The sequence below is a fragment of the Poecilia reticulata genome, linkage group LG11 (assembly GCF_000633615.1).
Source record: "Poecilia reticulata strain Guanapo linkage group LG11, Guppy_female_1.0+MT, whole genome shotgun sequence".
Lineage (NCBI taxonomy): Eukaryota > Metazoa > Chordata > Actinopteri > Cyprinodontiformes > Poeciliidae > Poecilia > Poecilia reticulata.
The window spans coordinates 16,415,593-16,435,005 of NC_024341.1; the positions used below are offsets into that span (position 1 = coordinate 16,415,593).

The 19,413-nt window shown below is 39.4% G+C and overlaps 1 protein-coding gene across 6 annotated transcripts in view; it reads right to left on the minus strand.

The window, feature by feature from the left end:
* The window catches only part of trps1 (trichorhinophalangeal syndrome I), a 183,355-nt gene that overhangs the window by 55,797 nt on the left and 108,145 nt on the right, over window positions 1–19,413 (minus strand). For 5 of the 6 annotated variants that reach the window (XM_008422123.2, XM_008422121.2, XM_008422120.2 and 2 more), the window contains 4 exons: window positions 4,905–5,576; window positions 4,551–4,666; window positions 1,703–2,294; window positions 91–305 (listed from right to left, as the gene is read on the minus strand). In XM_008422123.2, the coding sequence (XP_008420345.1) occupies window positions 91–305; window positions 1,703–2,294; window positions 4,551–4,666; window positions 4,905–5,576 (1,595 nt within the window). The remainder of the gene's footprint in view (window positions 1–90; window positions 306–1,702; window positions 2,295–4,550; window positions 4,667–4,904; window positions 5,577–19,413) is intronic. The other variant, XM_008422125.2, reaches the window with a different exon arrangement.

Below are 19,413 nucleotides of genomic sequence, written 5' to 3' on the forward strand. Positions count from 1 at the left end.
TATATATATATATATATATATATATATATATCCCCCCCCCTAGTAATTACAGAGCAAACATCAAATGTTTCAGCTTTTCAAGCAGCTCACCTCTCCCAGGTGTTTCTGGGGTTGGCAGAGCCCCTGAGGACAATACATGCAGTGCTGAATGCAACAGCGGTGGATGGAGTGGTTGTGCTGGTAGTGCAGCAGCAACGGAGCGACGATGATCACGTCCGCACTGTGGGCCATCGAGTAACGGAAATCGCACAACTGACAGTTGTAGCTGGTCACGACGGCTTCCGAATCACCACTTTTTGGGTCTCCTGGGAGCAGAACACAAAAACCTTCTGTAAAACCTTTTGCAAGGGGCTCAAATGCACAGTGCCCTCCAAAAATATTCACACTTAAATGAACTTTTCCTACATTTTCCTCTACAGAATCACAGACCGAGACTATTTTGCATGGCCGACGAACACAAAGTAGTGCATTATTGTCATGTGATGATAAAACGATATGTGGTTTTTAAAAGGTTTTTACAAACATTTGCTCTTTTATAAGTCTCTGAGTCAACACTTTATAGAATCACCTAACATTGCAAATCCAGCAGCAAGTATGTTTCCAATAGCTTTGTAAATGTAAAGATGAAAATTTTTATCTCATCTTTTTGCATTAAAGTTTCAACTTGGTCACTGCTTGGACGGAAAGTGTCTGAAGAAATCGATTTTCAAGCTACAAATTCTTAATTAGATTTAGGTCTGGATTTTGACTGGGTCGTTCTATGTGATTTTATGTAAACCATCTGACTGTAGCTCTAGCTTTACGCTTGATGTCCTGATGGAAGGTGAACCTCGGCTGCAGTCTCCTTTTGGAGCCTCTAACAGGTTGTTTTTATATAGATCTCTCCTGTATTTACCTCCACTCCCCTTCCCATAATCTGACCAGCTTCTTTGTCACTGCTGAAAAAAATAAAAGGCATCCTGAAAGAATGATCACCACATTTCACTACAGAGAAAATATTTCCAATGATGTCAAATGTTGATTTTCTGCCGCAGACAGCAGTTTGAACGCATGCCAAGAGTTCAATTAAAAGTTCAGCTTTGTTCTCTTCCAAACGTCTTGCTGTGTCCCCGACATCGCTTGTGGAAAATCACAAGCGAAGCTCCTTGTGCCTCTCATTCTGTCTCTCTGAGTTATCATCAGCCTGTTGGCTGCTTCTCTGATTAATGCTTTCCTTGACCGGCCTATCAATTTAGCTAGATGGCAATGTCATGGGTTCACAGTTGTGTCATACCCTTTTCATTTTTAGAGGATGGATTAAACAGAGCTCTGTGAGTTGTTCACAGCTTTGGGTATTGTTTTACAACCTAACCCTGCCGTAAAGTTTTTGGGGGTTTTTGCCACAACTTTATCTATGAACCATCTTTATGATGTTGTTTGCTAATGTTCTCTAACAGATGTTCCACTTTATTAAAAATGTGCACTACTTTGTGTTGGTTTATCACAGACAATCTCAATAAGATACATAAAAGTTTAAGACTGTAGCGTGAAAAAATATTTAAAAGTTCAAGAAGTCAGAATCGTTTTTCAAGGTGGATAATTGTCCAAAGCAATATCACAGCTCTGATTAAAATTATAGTAAACATAAAGAAGCAATGTTGCAGTAGTTGCATAACATTTGCACCCAAGTTCCACCACACTTACTTCACACTTCTTTCATTACCTTGGCTGGAGGTGAAGTGATCTTTGCAGCTTTTGGATGCCATATGATCTTGCTCTCCTCTATCTTTTCTTCCTCCCCTCTCCCTCTCTCTGTCAATCCCAGAGCTGTTAGGGCTCGTAGCGCCACCAGCAGGAGCCTTATGCCTTTGTTCATAGTGCTCTAGAAGCTTAGCTGAACCTTCTGACCACTCGCAACTCCAGCTGCAGAGTTTACACCAATAACACGCCTGTATGGCCCCTCGACCAGCCTCCCCCGTCCAGCCCGACGAGTCGGAACCCGCTCTGACCGGGATGAAGTACCCGACCACGGAGTCGTCTTCGGCTCGCACCGCCACCCGCTCGCCGGCGTCCAGCATCACGCTCCTCCCTTTTAGCTGGCTGTCGTGCGTCGCCAGGCTGTTGGTGGCCAGCAGGGGCGTGGTCGGGGGAGATTTTACTTTGTTAGGATGCGAGGACAAAAAGTGTTGTTCAAGTTCCGAGGAATTGCTGCCCATGTACGTGAAGTTGCAAAACTTGCAGCGGAAGTACTTAGTGTTCCCTTGGCAGTCGGACGTCTTGCGGCCAATCCCGATTAAGGTGCCGCCCAACGTCACCTGGTGAGGAGGAGAAAAGAGAAGATAAAAAAAAACGTTAGAGTAGAGATTAAGCTGTTGGAGTTGGACTTGAATGCAAATTTAAAAAAAATATATGTACTTAGAATCACATAAAATATCCCAATAAAATACAATAAATTGCCGACTGTCTGCCTACTGTCTGGTTTACTGCTAAACTGCACAGACGCTGAGGCTGACCTTCATGCTGTTGGCTGAGTCACATACAGGAGACACATTCAAGCACAACTTACTTTTGAAACCTATCATTTAAAGCCAGGGGACAAATGTAATTAACAACTTTAAGATCTAATATTAACCTGTGATTTGCTCCACATACATTTAGAATAAAACTAATGATCTGATACTAAATCAGAAAATCAGATGGATTAGTGACTTTACCTTTACCTTAATTCAAATTAGCATGACTGTTCTGGGAAATATTGCACTTCTAAAAACTAAAAACATAATAGGGAGCTGATAAAAACATAATGTAACTGAGTCTTAGCTGCATTTTATACATTTTTCGCAAACGTTTGTAAATTGTTTTATATACAATTAACGTTATTTCAGAGGACTGGAACGAGCTTAAAATACGTTAATCCCTGCATTTGTGCTAATGTTCATATTAAAGTTTGGATGCCTTTTATATTTAGTGCTTATAGTGCCATCTGCGTAAAATATTGTTTTTGTGCCTTCATGTCTTTGTGCCTAAAGAAAACACCAGAAGGTTTAGAATCAAACAATGCAAAGGGCAAATAGGACGTGTTGAGGAAAAGAGTACGAAACTAGAAACTGGGGTGGCGGGAAAGAAGGAGGTGAAAGATGGATTAAAAACAAATTGAGCACTTAGAAAAACCGATTTAATACTCAGAAAGAGCGAGCAAGGGGAAAAAAAAGTGACAACAGAGATATGAAGGAGAGACGAAGACGTATAAAATAATGGTGAATGGAGGAAAAAGAGAGGGTTAAATATGTCTGACAGCTGTTTCATTAGACTCCCTCACAGTCGATTAGAAGTACAGCTTCACCGTCTGTCTCTTTCGCTACCTTCTCTCCTTTCCTCTTCCATCTCCATTTCTTATTCATTTCTCCTTTGCACTATTCCTTTCCTCGATTATTGTTTTTTATTTTTTGGTACAATTATTTTTCATTGGTTGACAGAGATCCTGGTCTTAGTAAATGACAAGATGGAATTTTCCAAACGTGGGCTGAAAGCAGAAAAATTAAGTGAGAGGCAGAGAGAATAGAGATCCCTTTCATTCCCCCTTTTTTCCCCTAATACTTTCACTTTTTCTTCATAATGATGATATAACCCGCTGGATTTTCTATTTCGGACTCGTAGGTCTGCATGCGGACTGCTGTGCCTTTTTTTGAGTCCATTATACAACTGAGCAAAATTACTGGAAGTTGGAATAAATGAAATGAAACTCATCAAGTTTTCCTCTCAACTACATTTATAAAATCACCTTACTAAACTTTTTAGTACAAAACCTTGTGGTTTCTGTTTGCGCAGACTCACAGTTCTAATCCTTGACTCGTAATTGTCCCAATACGCAAAAATAGCAATTAAATAAATCATTATCAATGATTCTAGATATCAGATAGACTGGCAGAACAAAGCAAAAAGCTTTATTAGACATATCACAAAATATCTGTGTGCAAATTAAGATATGGTGTAAGTGAAAACAAAAAAATTGCTAAATAACACAGATTGAGCCTCTATAGGAGGCACTACATACTTGATGTAAAGTTTTTTCTTTCCTCCTTCCAGACACTTTAATGTTTATCATTAGCAGCCACAGCAAATCAATGTTGAGTGGAGGGCGTTGCATTCTTTTTGTTTTTCTTTTTCGGACCAAGTCTGCAGCTGTTGATTTCCCTGATTAGGACCCTCTTGATTTAAAGCGGAGCTGAACACAACAAAATCAACTTTTCTAACCTCCAGAGGATTGAGATCCAGGCTTGACACTAAAATTACTCTCAACTAGAATTCCCAGGGAAGCTTACTTTCACCTTGTACGTGGATTTTCTTCTTCCTCAAATCTACATTGATGTATATTTTCTTTTCAAAGCAAGTCTGAGCAGATACCATCGTCATATTAGAGCTAGATGGAAAATACCTTGTTTTTGACTCCCCTACTGTACAAGAAATGTTGAAAAAATAAATGACGTTATACTTCAACAATGCCCGTTACAAAATAACTATGACTTTGTTAAAAAAAACGTTTTCATCTGTAACTTTTGGGCGACACGTACCTGTATGTCGTACGCTCCGTTCATCATAACCGTCCTCTGCTGCTGATTCTGTCCATCAGTTCTCGTCTTCCCCAGCTCTTTGGTTTGACTTCTCGCTCCCTGTCCTGTTTGTAAATCTGACATCAGAACAGCAAAATGAGTTGGAAAATAAAGACACATAAGACAACTCAAGGTGCTTCAAGCAGAACATGTTTAAATAGTAAATTAATCAGTTGCATTGATCAGAAATGATGTTAAACTGCCCTATGAGTTGGACCAGTTTGTCTTTCAAAAGAGTGGCGAGTTAAAATTAAGAAAGCCTTAAAATAGGATTATTTAAACCAAAAATTTAACTTTCATTGAAGCAGGAATTACCTAAGTTTGTATGCTGGGGCACCATGTTGTGGAGGGCCAGGATCTGGGTGTCAAGAGCAGCATCCTGTCGTGTGCGGTTGTGCAGACCCAGGTGATACTTCCTAAAGTGCTTCACCAGGTCAGCAGGGTCGTTGCCATAGTAGCCGTAACCACACACATTGCACTTGAAGTCCTGGAGTTTGGGAGAAGGGCTGGACGAGAGTGCCGGGGTGTCACTGGTTGACTCCTCCCTCCCTTCCTGCCTGGAAAGGACCCGAGGTGCTGAAGGGAGAGGAGGAGTGAGGTGGTCATACTCCCCTCCTTCTGCTCCCCTCTCCCCGTCCTCGGCTTCCGACTGGCTCTCGGGTCTCTCACACTGTGCCGCTAATACTTGTTTTGCCCTCGCCCCTCCGCCTGCGGTCCTCCCCCCTCGCTCCTCATTAATGTAGAGCTCACCGACGGAGGAGGTGCACTCACTCTCTGCTTCATCCTCCTCGTCTTGCTCCTCGTTCCCTCGGATCCGTTCAGAGGACTCCGGTTCGGAGGGTCGGTTTATCCGATCTGCTTCCGCTGCCACTCTCTCCTCCTCGTCTCCTTCATCTTCTTCCTCTCCTGTTGGCTTCCTCCCCTCTTCTTCCTCTTCCTCCTCACCTCCCACACTCCGGATAGGGGGATTCTTCTTCCTCACCATCTCTAAAGATGCAAAAAAAAAAAAATAGAAAGGGAGAGAAACAAAATTTTTTTAATTATGTGTCTTAAATTGCTTGGACTCAGTTAACCCAAAACTCTTCAAAAAACTGACTCAATGTGCAGGTAAAATCTCAGCATTGAAGCAATTCGTTTCTGGTGGGTAGTTTTTTTCTTTTCCTAACTCTATATGTGAAGTACATTTCTTTTATCATGATGGGAACCATCCATGAAAATCTTCAGCATGTGACCACATGAGAACAAAAACCATATCAGAGAGCCCGAGACAGCGAGAGCGAGGAGGGTGAGATGAAGCGAGACATGGGAGGGAGACACCATCGGCGGGCCTATGGCCACTGTGTGACCACATCAAACCAAACATCCGGTATCACAGAGATGGATGATTGAGCCTGCGGATGGCAACTCATCCTCTTCAGCAATCCAAAGTTCTCTGCTTCTCCTCTGTTTCTGCCCGTCTTTCATTCACTTTACAGCTGCAACACTATCCTGTCCTTTTGTCTCTGTTTTGGTCTCTAAAAAACTGCATTTGTATTTAACCCCTCTACTTTGATGTTTCTAAATAAAATCTATCAAAGAAGTAATTTAGCTCGTAAGTAAAGGCCACCTGTGTGTAATTTAAATTCCATTGAAAATGAAGCTGCTTTGTGTAAGCCTTAAAGGCTTTTTTTTTTTTTTTTTTTTTTGAAGAGCACGAGGGAGCCAACAGCATCGCGAAGAGCAAGGATTACAGCAGAAAGGTCAGGGATAAAGTTGTCGAGAAATTTAAAGCAGGGTTATAAATCTAAATCCCATCTACTAGGCTGGGCAGGGAGCACATTACCAATCAAATCAGCCAACGAGTTCATGCAAACTCTGGAGGAGCTGAAGAGAGTCCCAGCTCGGGTGGAAAGATCTCTCCAACAAACAACTTCTCTTTAAGGATTATAAAATTTGGGTCTTCATGAAAAAGTAAGAAAGGGAAAGCTATTGCTAAAAAAAAAAAAAAGCCACTATAACTCATGTTCACAGTTTTCCTCAAGCCACGTATGAGATGCAGTAAACACGTTAAAGGACAAAAAAAAAACAAAAATGGTGGAAACTAACCTTGCACATTAACCTGAATACACAGTCGCTACATTGAAACTTATGGTGATTTTTTTTTATTTTTTTCCCCCAACAGTTGCAGAGAAGCTGGTCAGTGTTCATGGGATGATGAATGAAGTGAAATATAGGATAATCCTGAAATAAAATCTACAACAACCTGCAACAAATTGGTTGCTGTGATGGAGATTTACCTTCCAGCAGAACATCAACCCTAGATATGCAGCCAGAGATTCAACGGAATAAGTTAAATGAAGGCATATTTGGGTGTTGGAAAGGTCCTGACCCAAAACCAAATGAGAAACAGTGGGAAGACTTTGAAACAGCTGTTCACTGGCAGTCTCCACACACTCAACTATTTTGAGAATAAAAGGCCTTAAAGTCAGTCAACCATTTAGTGGCCAGACGTACACCGGTCAAACACAACCGAAAACGAACAAGGGGCGTGAAAACATTTACAAGTCATATTATCGGATTAAAATGCTGCTCTGAAACACTTTCCGGGTCCGTTTCCTTTTGTTTCCACGACATTTTGATCCTCCGTATTCCTTTCTTCCACACGCAAGAATAATTGTTAATATAATTGAAGTAATTTCATCAATAATATTTTTCTTTCAGTTCTTACCCACCCTGTTTTTTTCCTCCTCTCCTCTACCATTCGTCCCTTTTTCCCTCTTATAATCACTTTACAAAAGCCACCAAATAACCAGACATGTGTTTTATGTTAAACCATAATCTTTCTTTTGTTTGAAAAGAGAACAATTGTGGTTGCACTGTTCACAACAGTCGTGACAGAGAGATATTGCGTGTTTTGGGGGTTTTTTGTGTGCAAGTGTGTTTATTTGTGGTTATCCTCTTCATATTGGCTCATAAACACAGCAAACCCATTGACCCATGTTTGTATGCGTTTGTTTGATCGCAAACATGCCGAGACGCCCGATAGACGCCAAAACTGATCACTTTTAGATCAATGCAGTATGACAGAGGAAAGGAAAGAGAGAGTGAATAATGCATATTTGATGATCCATCTGGAGGAGAGATAGCGTGTACAATGAGAACGACTCCTGTGATCAATCCGAGGCTGAAAATGCTTGTTATTTATTTAAAGACAGCAACCTGCTAACTTTCTCTGTTTTACACATAAAGGATAAACACTTCTAGACGAAAGACGTTCAGGGAATGTAGTCGAAAGCTCCTTTTGGAATGATTGAAAACAAAAGTATGCAAACGCACATACAATCAGGACAAAATTTTAAAACCCTTGTAATGCCACCAAGGGGGCTCAAGAGGAAAAATGGGGGGGAAAAAATGGACTGCTGAATTCCATTTTCTCTTTGCGGCCTTTGTAGCATTTTACAATTTCAGCCTCCAGTCTTTGCCCCCTCTGCACAACTATTAAAATAAAAGCAATTTATGTCTGCGAGGGCCCACGCCTAGACCAGCCCTGGCACTCACTTCTTGCGTGTGTGTGTGGGTGACACAGGCAGAGAGTGCAGGGAGCGAAGGAAAATCTCATCTGATGTTCACCACACCCAGTCAGAATTCATCATTCACTTACACACACACACATACACAGTGGAAAACTACAGATCGTTGTGGTGAAGCAATGAAGCTGAAATCCCGACCTAAAAGGCTCTGACTGACCTAAGTGTGTTTCCATCTGCCCTATGTGCGCGCTGAGATGTTTTAGAAAGTTCATAAAAGCACTAATGATGACAATAATTACACTTATGAGTAATTTTTTAGGAGAAAGTAAAATCAATAGGACGAAAAATATTGCCATTATCCAACACTTGTTTGAAATTGCAGTCTGGCCTTTTTTTTTTTTTTTTTCCTATAAAAGGCCAGAAAGTTCACACAGAGTCTGAGCATCTGTACGTCGAAGCTCGACCTCTCTGTGCTGCGGGCTGTATTCACAGACTGGAACGATTACTATCAGCTACAATTAGGTATAACCCACTACAAAATGCCGCATAACAACTCCTGCTACTAGCTACAATTAGCCCTCACACACCACAATAGCCCAGATACCACAACGAAGACAAATGTGACAGTTAATCATTTCCATCAGCAGCAATTAGTTCCAACACAAGTGAGGCTTTTATCTGAAATTGCCAATAATCGTCTCAGGACAGCTGCTAAAGGACCCAGCAACAAGCGGTGGAGCGAGGATCGGTGAAATATGGCCGACATAGCCATCTGGGGAAAACCTCACTGGTGAATTTAAATGTTACTACGTATGGTATATAAGGTCATCACAGGTTATATCAGAGGCATTCCATGATGCACTGATTAGCTCTGTAAAAATATCTTCCTTAATTGGCAAACTTGCTTCATCTGTAACTTAAGCTTTTTCTTTACTTGTTAGAGTCTGCATTGTATCCAATGTTGCATGTTGCTGTTCTGCAGCTACTGACTTATCAACCTGCCCAGAGTTAGCACTTGTTGTAGCTACATTCAGCATTTGCATTTCTTAGGTCTACTAAGTCGAGACAGATAGCAGCTCATCTTTTCAAGTTCTGATATAGAATTTCTTTCTTTGTAAATTATCTTCACAAAGACACAGAGGAATGTTAGAGCTATATAGCAATGCATCTATTATAGCTCTACGGAGTGGTTATAGCATTTGGTAGCACTGTTTTCTTACAGCAAGAAAGTCCTGGGTTCCAATCCCAGCCTGGGGTCTTTTAGTCTAAACATGAATAAAATGAGCAATTTGTCCTTAGGCAGCCCTGCAAAACCAAGCTGATGTATAATTCCTAAAGACACATTTTTATTTTTATTTATTTTTACAGTTAATTGGTATTAAACATGTTTGAAAAGCATATTCTCTGTTTCCCAAAACACAGAACAAGTAAAATCAAAAATTACCATTATTCCTGCAATTTGTCACCCATTTTCAGGGCTTGTTTGCTTTGTGTAGCTTTAAAAACACTCAACTCCAATCCAACTGCACAGTATATGCAGAATCATTAGTGAACCCAGCTCACCATCAACATTCATGTAGCCTTTAAGTTATCAAAGAAGGTTTTTCTCTTTCGAACTACGTTGTATGTCACTAATGAAGAAAAACAGATTACCTGCACTTCTCTACCACTTCACCCAATGACTCCAAGCTAATTCTCTAAATGCGTATTATTGAGTTGCGGTAATGGATGGGTCTGATAGCGACTCTCAGCACATCCACGTACTCCCTCTGCCTCCAGATATTCCCCTCCCCGTGGGACCGCTGCTGTTAGCATCTCTTTCTTTCATAAACAAAGGATTAATTAGCAACATATGAAGAAATAATGCTTAAGGCACGGTCTGGTTTTTCCTAATGTTTCTTGATTTGTGTCATTCTTTGTAGTGGGGGGTTTATATCTCCCTCTTTTTACTACTCTCACTGTGGCGTAATCTTTTTCTCTCCCTTTCTTGTCCATTTGTTATCTGTTTTGAAAGATTTTATTTTTTAAGATCGACGGAGAATAAAAGTTATTGATGCAAAGAATAGAGAATGAAAACTTAATTCCAATAAAATCTTAACGCTATTTCTGGAAGGATGAAGTTAATAGGTCTAGAGGTTCCAAACAAGAAAAGCTAAATATATAAAAAAGAAATTGTCCCTTTGTTTTTTGGTAAATGATAGTTTGAAGTGCCAAAGAAGGGAGTAGAAGAAGAAGGGTAGAAGATAAGGAAAGGTAATTTTATTTATATAACACATTTTCAGCAACAAGGTAATTCAAAGTGCTTTCCATGAGTTAAAAGGAAATACAAACAAAATAAAAAACCTAAGGAAAGAAAAAAAGAGGAAAGAAAACTAATCTAATGTTGTTCTAAAGTATGTAAACTAAGTGCTCCTGTTTAGGGTTGCCAAGTATCTAATTCCATTTCTAAATAGTGAGTACTCTACAGTTTCTGATAAAATAAGCTAAAGAGTGACTGATCTAATTCCTTTTCTGGGTTAAAGTGAGTCCTCCACAATTCTAAGTTTGTTCTAAATCCTTTTCAGGGTTAAAAGTAATATAAACTAAGCAGTGACTGTTCCTGTTAAGTATTTCTGGATTCCAAGTTCGTAGTTACTCTAATTCTAATTCTGATTCCATTTCTGGGCTGTAAAACATTGATCTAAATAGTGCGTACTCCACAATTGCTGAAATTACTAATAAACTAAAATAAGCCTTTTCTGGGTTAAATAGGGAGTACTCCACCATTTCTAACAAACTCAAACAAAAAAGAGGAAAGAATACATTAAGGCAAATGGCAACATTCAGACAAAACAACGGGTAAACCAAAGACACGAGTGAAGGCGATGACGTCAAAGGGCCATGAAACCACGTTACTGAGCCTCCCGGGAAGTCCAATACAGGTGTCGTTTATCCAGGAATGTCCTTAAGAGCGCTCAGCTTTGCAACTCCATGGATACAAGAGGGGGTGAGAAGGGAAGAGTGTTGTCTTTACATATCTTCAAGGAGATTGGAAATATGCAGCCCTTCCAAGGCCACATGGGGAAAGCCAATTCTTAGGTCAGGAAGATTATAAATTGCAATCTTCCCTAAAGTCTCTCCAATACATCTCAGTTCCCAATCATCCAAATTAGTTTGGTCGTTCCACTGAACCGAAACTAGCAACTTCTCCAAGATCGATTCCATCCCATTAGTGAGTTTTAGAGTCCTTGTCTCTGTCCACATCAACAGTCCAAGTGTTCGCTATTTCGGCCAAGTCTGTCACAAATGTGTCGATAATCCAGGAATCCACAAACTCCAAACAGCAGAAATCTTGTTATCATGAATAAATCCAGGGTAAATCCCGCCGGGTGTGTCCTTGCAGGACAAGAGGGCTCTCCTGTGCCCAGACTTCTCGTCGAAAATTTTATCAATTGCATTGAAAGATCGGCTGACCAGATCCAAAATTTGTAGATTTGGATGATGTGCAAAGAAAGGCTCCAAAAATATAGAAAAAGACAGGACAAAAACAGAGCAAGCAAGGTAGGCATGGGCAGGGAGGGAGCAGAGGAAAAAAGTGTCCGCCTTCATCGAGAGCAAGAGAGAAAATGTAGGACAAGATTATATGAGAACAAAAAAAAAAAAAATCAAACCTCCTCTAATTTGAAGTGTTTATTATGACTAATAAGAGCATGTCTTAAACCACAACTCATCATACTTCAAAGTTACTCTTGAACAATAGAAAATAAACAAATCAACTATTTATTTGTGAAACGTTTTGGGCTTAATTTGTCCAACAGAGATGAGACCAGTGTATCTGGTCAAGTTTATAGAAACAGCGTGCGATTTCTGTACTTCTGAACTGTGTGATGCTGATGGCGGTTATAGGTGGTCTAAAGTAGCACAATTATATTTTTACACCTCCAGTTCCGACATCTAAATAATGACATGGACAAAGAAAGCCTCTGACAGCAAGTGATTGTGTGAGGACACTTGAAGAGAGGACAAGCTGTAATTGTGATTTGTTTTTGTTTCCTGGTGAGATTCAACCATTGATTAAATGTAGAGGTTTTTCAGACTGATTTTAATTTAAAGATCTGGGGGAAAAAGAATGAAAGTAAAGCGTGTTTCAAATGCAAGCTTTAGGATAATGTAAGAAATTATTTCTAATAATCCATGATAATAACAATAAATTCTGAAAATATGTTTGGATTTTGTACTTTTGTCCGACCTTTTTTTTTTCCCAATTCTTGGTTAAAGAGTAAAGTCAAGTTGATACCTGATTATATGCAAGAATAAACACCATTGGACTGTCCAGTTCTCGTTCAGGAAGGAGGCGGATTCTGTGTCACAGATATAAAGTGAAAAATATGCAAAACAAGTCCAGAAAATAAGAAAAAAGACCTGATAAGGAGTGTAATTAAAGAGTAAAACCAGTAAAAAGAGTTGCATATTGACAAAGGCCGCTCAGGCCATTTCGGACGGACGAATGGATTTGAACAAAAGTAATAGGCGATTTTCATTGTAATAAATTTATTTAAATTTAAATATTACAACCAAGAAATTGACCGTTTTTTGTTAATATTGTACTTTTCTGCCAAAAGATAAAAAAAAAAAAAATCTGTATTTAAAATTTTTGTCTTGATAAACATCCCATCATTAGTTACCATGATGCGCAAATTCATCCTCTCTTGTAAGCTAACCGTACAAAGCAGCACCAAGCGGTTGCTCGTTTGCATGCGACGGTCACAAAATTTCTCCAGAGGGTCCTAAATTCATAAAATGAAGTGAAAGAGCTTGTAGCTTTACGTCGGCTTGCAGAAAATGAAAGCAGCTGCAGAAAATATTAGCTAAAGAGTTCACATGACCCACACAGACAAAACAGATTAGTCTGTGAAACTGCACCTATTCAGAGCACTCGGATAATAATAGAAAACCACCTCAACTACATGCTGATTAGTTGTGCTTAGCGCGTGACCCGGGTCTCTGGCCTTTCTCAGAAATACAGGGAAAAGTTGGCTGAGAGAGAAGTATTTTTTTTGATGAAACTAGTTAAAGCTTGGAAAATGGTAATATAGAGGCATGGCTCTTATTGGGACTGCAGAATGAGCTTTTAGGGAGAAACAGAAGGAAGAAAAAGTCCACCTGCCATCTCAAGTCTTGAAGTTTTCAGTTGACTAGCGGGGCCCCTAATCAATGCCAGAATCCCGACTTACACTCACTGTACCAGAGGCCCAATTCATTCCCGCCATGCATCACGCAAATTGCACACATACAATTATGGTGAGTCATGTTCATGCAGGCACACTCTTCAAAAATGTAGGACTCATTTGTTATGGGCTAACAGCATGCAAAACATGGCATCTTAAATGTCAAGCTTAATCAGACGTTCATATTTCAATGCCTTTCTCTCATTATGAGCCTCCCTCCCTCTTCTTCCTCACCCTCTAAATGGCTCTCAGTCAGACACAGGCACACACACACACAGGCTAAGAACACACCTCACTCCCCAGCTCTCTATCTGTCCGTCTTTCTTCTAGCACTCTCTCAATTAATCTTTTATCCTCTTCCCGCCCTCATGGCTGTCTTCTCCCCCAGTCCCAGTTTCTATGCTCCACTCACTTCCAGACTTTCCCAACATGCGATTCCATCTGTGTCTGCATTGCTTGTCTGTGTCAAGACATTTCCACATCATCCCATTAATCTGACGGCTACAGAACGTGCCAGTGTCATGTGTGAAATATCCTCCAGGTGCGTTCTTATAATTAATTTGACACATGATCAGCTGTTCCGAGGAGTCCGACAGATTGCACAACAAGACAGATAGTCTGCTGTTATCAACATCTGTACAGTTAATCACTGAGGAACAAAAAGAACACAAGAGTCGTGTTGACTTCTTGATGGAAAAACTGCACAAACTTTGTTTAAAAAATACAAATAAAAAATATCGTTGAGTTATCACCAGCTGTTGAACTGTGGTATTAAAAAGTCGAACCATATGTCAAACGATGCTGCAGTAGACAAAAAAAATAGCATAATTATGAATGTGCGAACGCTGTGACATTAGAGTAGCTTTTGAGGACGTAGGAATGAAATAAATCAGGAACGTTTTGTTTATTCACTCATTCTATAATAAAACAAAAAGCTAAGATTTTTTTGCCATCCACTATCCCATCAAATGATAGAAATTCTGAAGTCCATCCATTGACTCCACCCGGGGGATATCTGTCTCCAGCAGTAATTGGGCCAGAAGCGGGATGCACCCTGGACAGACCGCCAGTCCATCACAGGGCAGAATTCTTAAGTCCATACAACGCATTGTTATTTGGACAAAGAAACACATATAGATGTGAAGGAAAGATTTTCCAGTCAATACAAAACTTTGAGAGTAGTTTTGCATGTACACTACAGCTATTTCCAGTTTTTTACACGTACACCTAAATGATATATTAATATGAAAAAAAAAGAGATAAACCTGTTAACGTCTGATCGATAAAGGTCAAATTATTAACAATTCCTTTGTCAAGTCCAGCTAATTGAGAAATATCACAAATCTACATATTAAAGAAGAGTATTTTAAAAAGATTGACTGAATTCACTCTTTCACCTGTTCTACTTTACTTCAAGGTAAACTTGACCTTAGATGCTGAATGTTCATTTCATATGCATACAGTTTACATAAACATTTTCTGAAGCTCAAATCACAGGTTCAGTGCATTTTTGAATTTTTAAAAAATGAACAAAGTGTCACAGAATGCTTGCAAATTCTTATACAAGATAGAAGTAAAAACAATCTAAAGCTACATGAAGTTTTGCCAGTTTTATATTTTCCCATTAACAAAACCCCCGTTTTTTTCATAGTTAATACATCTTCCACCTTTGAGAATGATTCAATATTCAATACATCTCACCGGTGTTGGACGTAATATGACCAGTGTGTGGTCCATTGATGTAATTACAGGAGGCTAGGCTTAGAAGGTAGAATGACATGACCACAAAACACAGATCAGCAGGTTTGGTCCCAGCTTTTCCATCTCGGACAAGTGAGTGAACGTTAATGTCCTTCAAAGACAAAAAAATTACTAAATTAATATTAGAAATCCACTGATTACCATCTTTAAAGTCAATTCAGATTATAAATGCTAGTAAAAGTCTGACAAAGACTTTGGATGAACAAGATTTTATTCTTTTAATGTTAGTATTGACAGCATGAAAAATTATGTGTCTGACTTGAGGTAGAACTTGAATTTGAAGGAATATTTTTGTTTTTCTCTCAGGTAATCTTAAAAATAATGAAACAGCAACATAGAGATTGTTCTACAAATATAGCCAATCTAAAAGAAATTGCAACAAAACATTTTGTTGAGCTCGAAAACAAACTTCTTGCTTTATATGGTTTAGACAAATAAGAAAAAAACATGAAGTGCTTAAAATTCAGAATCAAATAAATTTAGGAAAAAAGAACAGAAAAAGTAACTGAAATGTTTGTTTTTGTACAATCACGTTCCAATTAAAAAAACTTACATAAAAACATGATTGTGCACAAAATAACATCACTTGTCTTTCACCCTGCCTTTAATGAATAAAAAAATTTTTAAAAAAGCAGCAGTTCCTCACAAAATGTCTGGAGGAAAATGTGGTACTTTCTGCCATTAACGCAGGCTAATTAGCATCTTGTATCGAATCAGCTATTCATTTCCTTTAGTATTTACAAATACAACACGATATGAATGGTGGCACCAGAGGGAGGTTTGGTGGGGATCAACACATCTCTAAAAAGTACTACATTTTATGCAACATTACCATATATGAATGCCATTCACCAATTTCCATGCATGCATAAGTCATGTTTAGCTTTGATCTGCCGGCCGTAGATCGTCAGTGGTCCTGTTCTGGTCATGTGTCAGTTAACTTTTCCAAGCCGCCCCTAGAAATGGCCCCAAATGTTTCCTTATTCATCCAAAAGATAGGTGGGTGGATGGGCTGGTCCGTCACCACAAAAACATTATTAAAAGTATATGAGAGCAGTCTGACCTTCAATAATGACTACAGATTACTGCACCACCCAGGGTCTGGTAAGCACTGTCCCGTGAGTGTCTGATACGCTCTAGGAGGGCTATCTGTCCTTTCTGGAGAAAAAAGTGAGCACTGGGTAAAAACCACAATAAGGACACACGCACACGCAGTATTGTATAATAGAATAAGGAGTCTTTGTGTGAGAAATCTGCATTCAGACCATTCAGGTACTCTGGGGGGAAGAAAACAGGGAGACAATCTCTCAACAAATCTCCCTTAACTGGCTTAGAAAACAAAAGCACAACATGGTCTGGATTCATACTTTCACGCTCAATTAACAACTCATACAGGAAGCTAAACAGTAAAACGTTACCAGTGACAGAAACCTGACCCAGCCAGGAAGCCTACCCCACTGTGATGCAGGCAGCATGACACAAACTAGCTGTTTTCATCTGCGAAGGCTAAAATGACAACGCTACACGACAGCATCATGCTCTATAAAACTTTACTTTGAAGACGGTGTGTTGGGCCACAGGTGGGAAACGTAGGGCCATAAAACAGTAACTTCTGCAGGAATGTGAAGAAATTTACAGCCACATCTAAATGTGTCTGCATGACGGGGCCACCACTATGTTTTAACCGGAGCGGCAGCGTTCATTTTTCGTCATGTTTTGCGTGCAGGGTGTGTTCGCTACATGGCTTGAGAAGACATAAAAAGGTACAATAGGAATGAATACAGCAGTATTCAACACTACGTACAGACGTGTTAATGCATAAGTTGTTGTTTTACACACAATTATCCAGTCAGTCAGGTATATTCTTACAATTGTGTGAAAGATTTATGTTCACATTTCTTTAGCTTCTTGGCAGTTCCCGATACTGTAGTTGTACAATACGTACGCAAACACACACAAGCAAAGACTTTATATCTCCTCTGTTATTTTAATAATCTGTGACCTGAGAGTTATAAGACTCAATAGTCTGGTCTCTGGAAAGGCCGTCTGGATTTTAACTTTAAGCACACACACACAGAAACAGACAGAGCTCCCCTGCTATGGTCTTTAGAGCATATTTTGTCTGAGTGTGAATGTGTGTGGGGAGCATACCATGTGTGTGTGGTCACGTCTAAGAGCGCTCCTTTAAAAAGGCATTTCTCTGCATGTCTCTGTCTCATCATGGCTGATGATATCACTGAAACCATCCTCGCAGCAGGCAAACTGTGGCGAGGAGCGCCCTATATTGCGTGTTTCTGTGTGCAAAATCTAATTTATCCGTTCAGCAATAAATCATAAGACTGTCGCGAGGCCTAGCTCAGACGTTGCACATAAAACACACACACACACGCACGCACACACACGCGCGGACAGACAGACTGCCAGGAGTGCGTGCAATTAATTATTGTTAACCGGCTGCCAGAATGTAAAGTCTGGCACTGCGAGAGACAAAAAAAGAAGGACATAAAGGGAAAACACATGTCAACACATAGAATTGGACTTTATAGGGTTTGTCTTAGCGGGAAAGAGCTTCACAGAGATTCAAAGCGTCACTTAAAAGAACAAGAACAACAAATCTTCCGGGCTAGAGGTAAGACAATAAATGCAGACATACAGAGTCCTTTTACAATATTACGCAAATAAAGGTAAAATACCTCATAATGAATAGTTTGCCTATGTAAATAAGCTAGGAGTACATTTACAAGCTATACAGGTTTAAGAACCGATTGTAAAATATATAAATGTTCCCAGAAATCAGCTTGTAATGGGAGTCAGACAATTTTCCCCTTCACAGATCCTGACTAGTCACTCATCAGTAAATGAGCTGTGTAGAAGCACAACCAGGTGATTTTAATCATGCTTTTTAGTGTGAAAATTGTTAATGAAGTAAGAAGGCTCCAAGTTAGCCACTTTTTAGGATCACTGAGGTAACAGAGAAAGCACATCAGCTTTCTGTAAAAAAGATGCTGGCAGAAAATTCAGAGATAAGCAAATCGAGGTCAACACTCTGCACCGCATCTGAACAAATGCAGGTTTTAAAAACCCAGCTCATTGTCACAGCATGCAAATTGCAACCAAAGGACAAATGCGCATTAAGATTTAATAGTGTACTTATTATTAATATCAAGCTTTTATTAATCCTTGTGTATAGTTACAATAACATGAATAATTGATGTACCATCTGGCTTCGCTGTCCTTTAACCTGCTGGTTATGTGCAGATTTCTGGAGACATAAGGAGAATGAACTGTGACCTTGTCCTATGATGTGATGTTTATTATAGTTCACCGAGAAAACTGTCAAAAAGCAACAGGGGATACAACTGATTAATTCTAAATTAATTTTTGACTTCCAGCAGTCATTGTCCATATTTTGGAACACCATTTACCACAGCAGTTATTCAAATTTGGTTTACCAGTGAGTCAAAAGTAGACAGCAGTTTGAGCTGCTTACAAACTCCTGTTGTGGTATTGCATAAAGCTCAAAATGTTACTGTTTCTGAGTAACATGGGTAAAGACATCAAATAGAAAAGAAATTGAGAAGTACGAGCGTAAAAATACTGGGAAATATTCAAAGCTGCAGACAAAAAAACAAAAAAAACAAAAAAAAGTTGGAGTGGTCTAGGCAACGTCTGGACATAAATCTGAATGAGATCTTGCAACCTGACCCTATGCTCAAAAATCCTCCATTGTGGCTGAATTAAAACAATTATGGAAATAAGAGTGGGACTAAGTTCCTCTCCAGTGAAAATATATATTACCAGTTACTGCCTGATAGCAGCTGTAGTTGCCAAGGGTGGAACAATTATTTGGTTAGTTTTATCTTTCAATAAGTTATCCCATAATACAAAAATGGAATCATCATTTGGAAACTGCTTTTTGTATTTACTTCAGCTGTCATTGTCTGACACTAATCTTGAATTACGACTAAAACACTGATGCATTTAAGGATTTATTAGGCAATCTCTAAAGCAGAAATAACTTAAAATTTAACTTAAAAAACTCTGAGGTGTGAGTACCCTTGTAAGATGGCATAACTAAAACTCTGAGGTTTTAATGTTTTTATCTTTTTTGTTTTTATTTGTTTTAATATTTTTCTAAATCTTTTTCTATTTCTCTCTGTTTATTCCTGTCTTTATTTTAATTATGTAAAGCACTGGGAGCGGGAGATCGACAGGCGGATTGGGGCAGCGTCTGTCGTGAAGCGGGTTCTGTACCGGTCCGTCGTGGTGAAAAGAGAGCTGAGCCAAAAACCGAAGCTCTCGATTTACCGGTCGATCTACGTTCCCACCCTCATCTATGGTCATGAG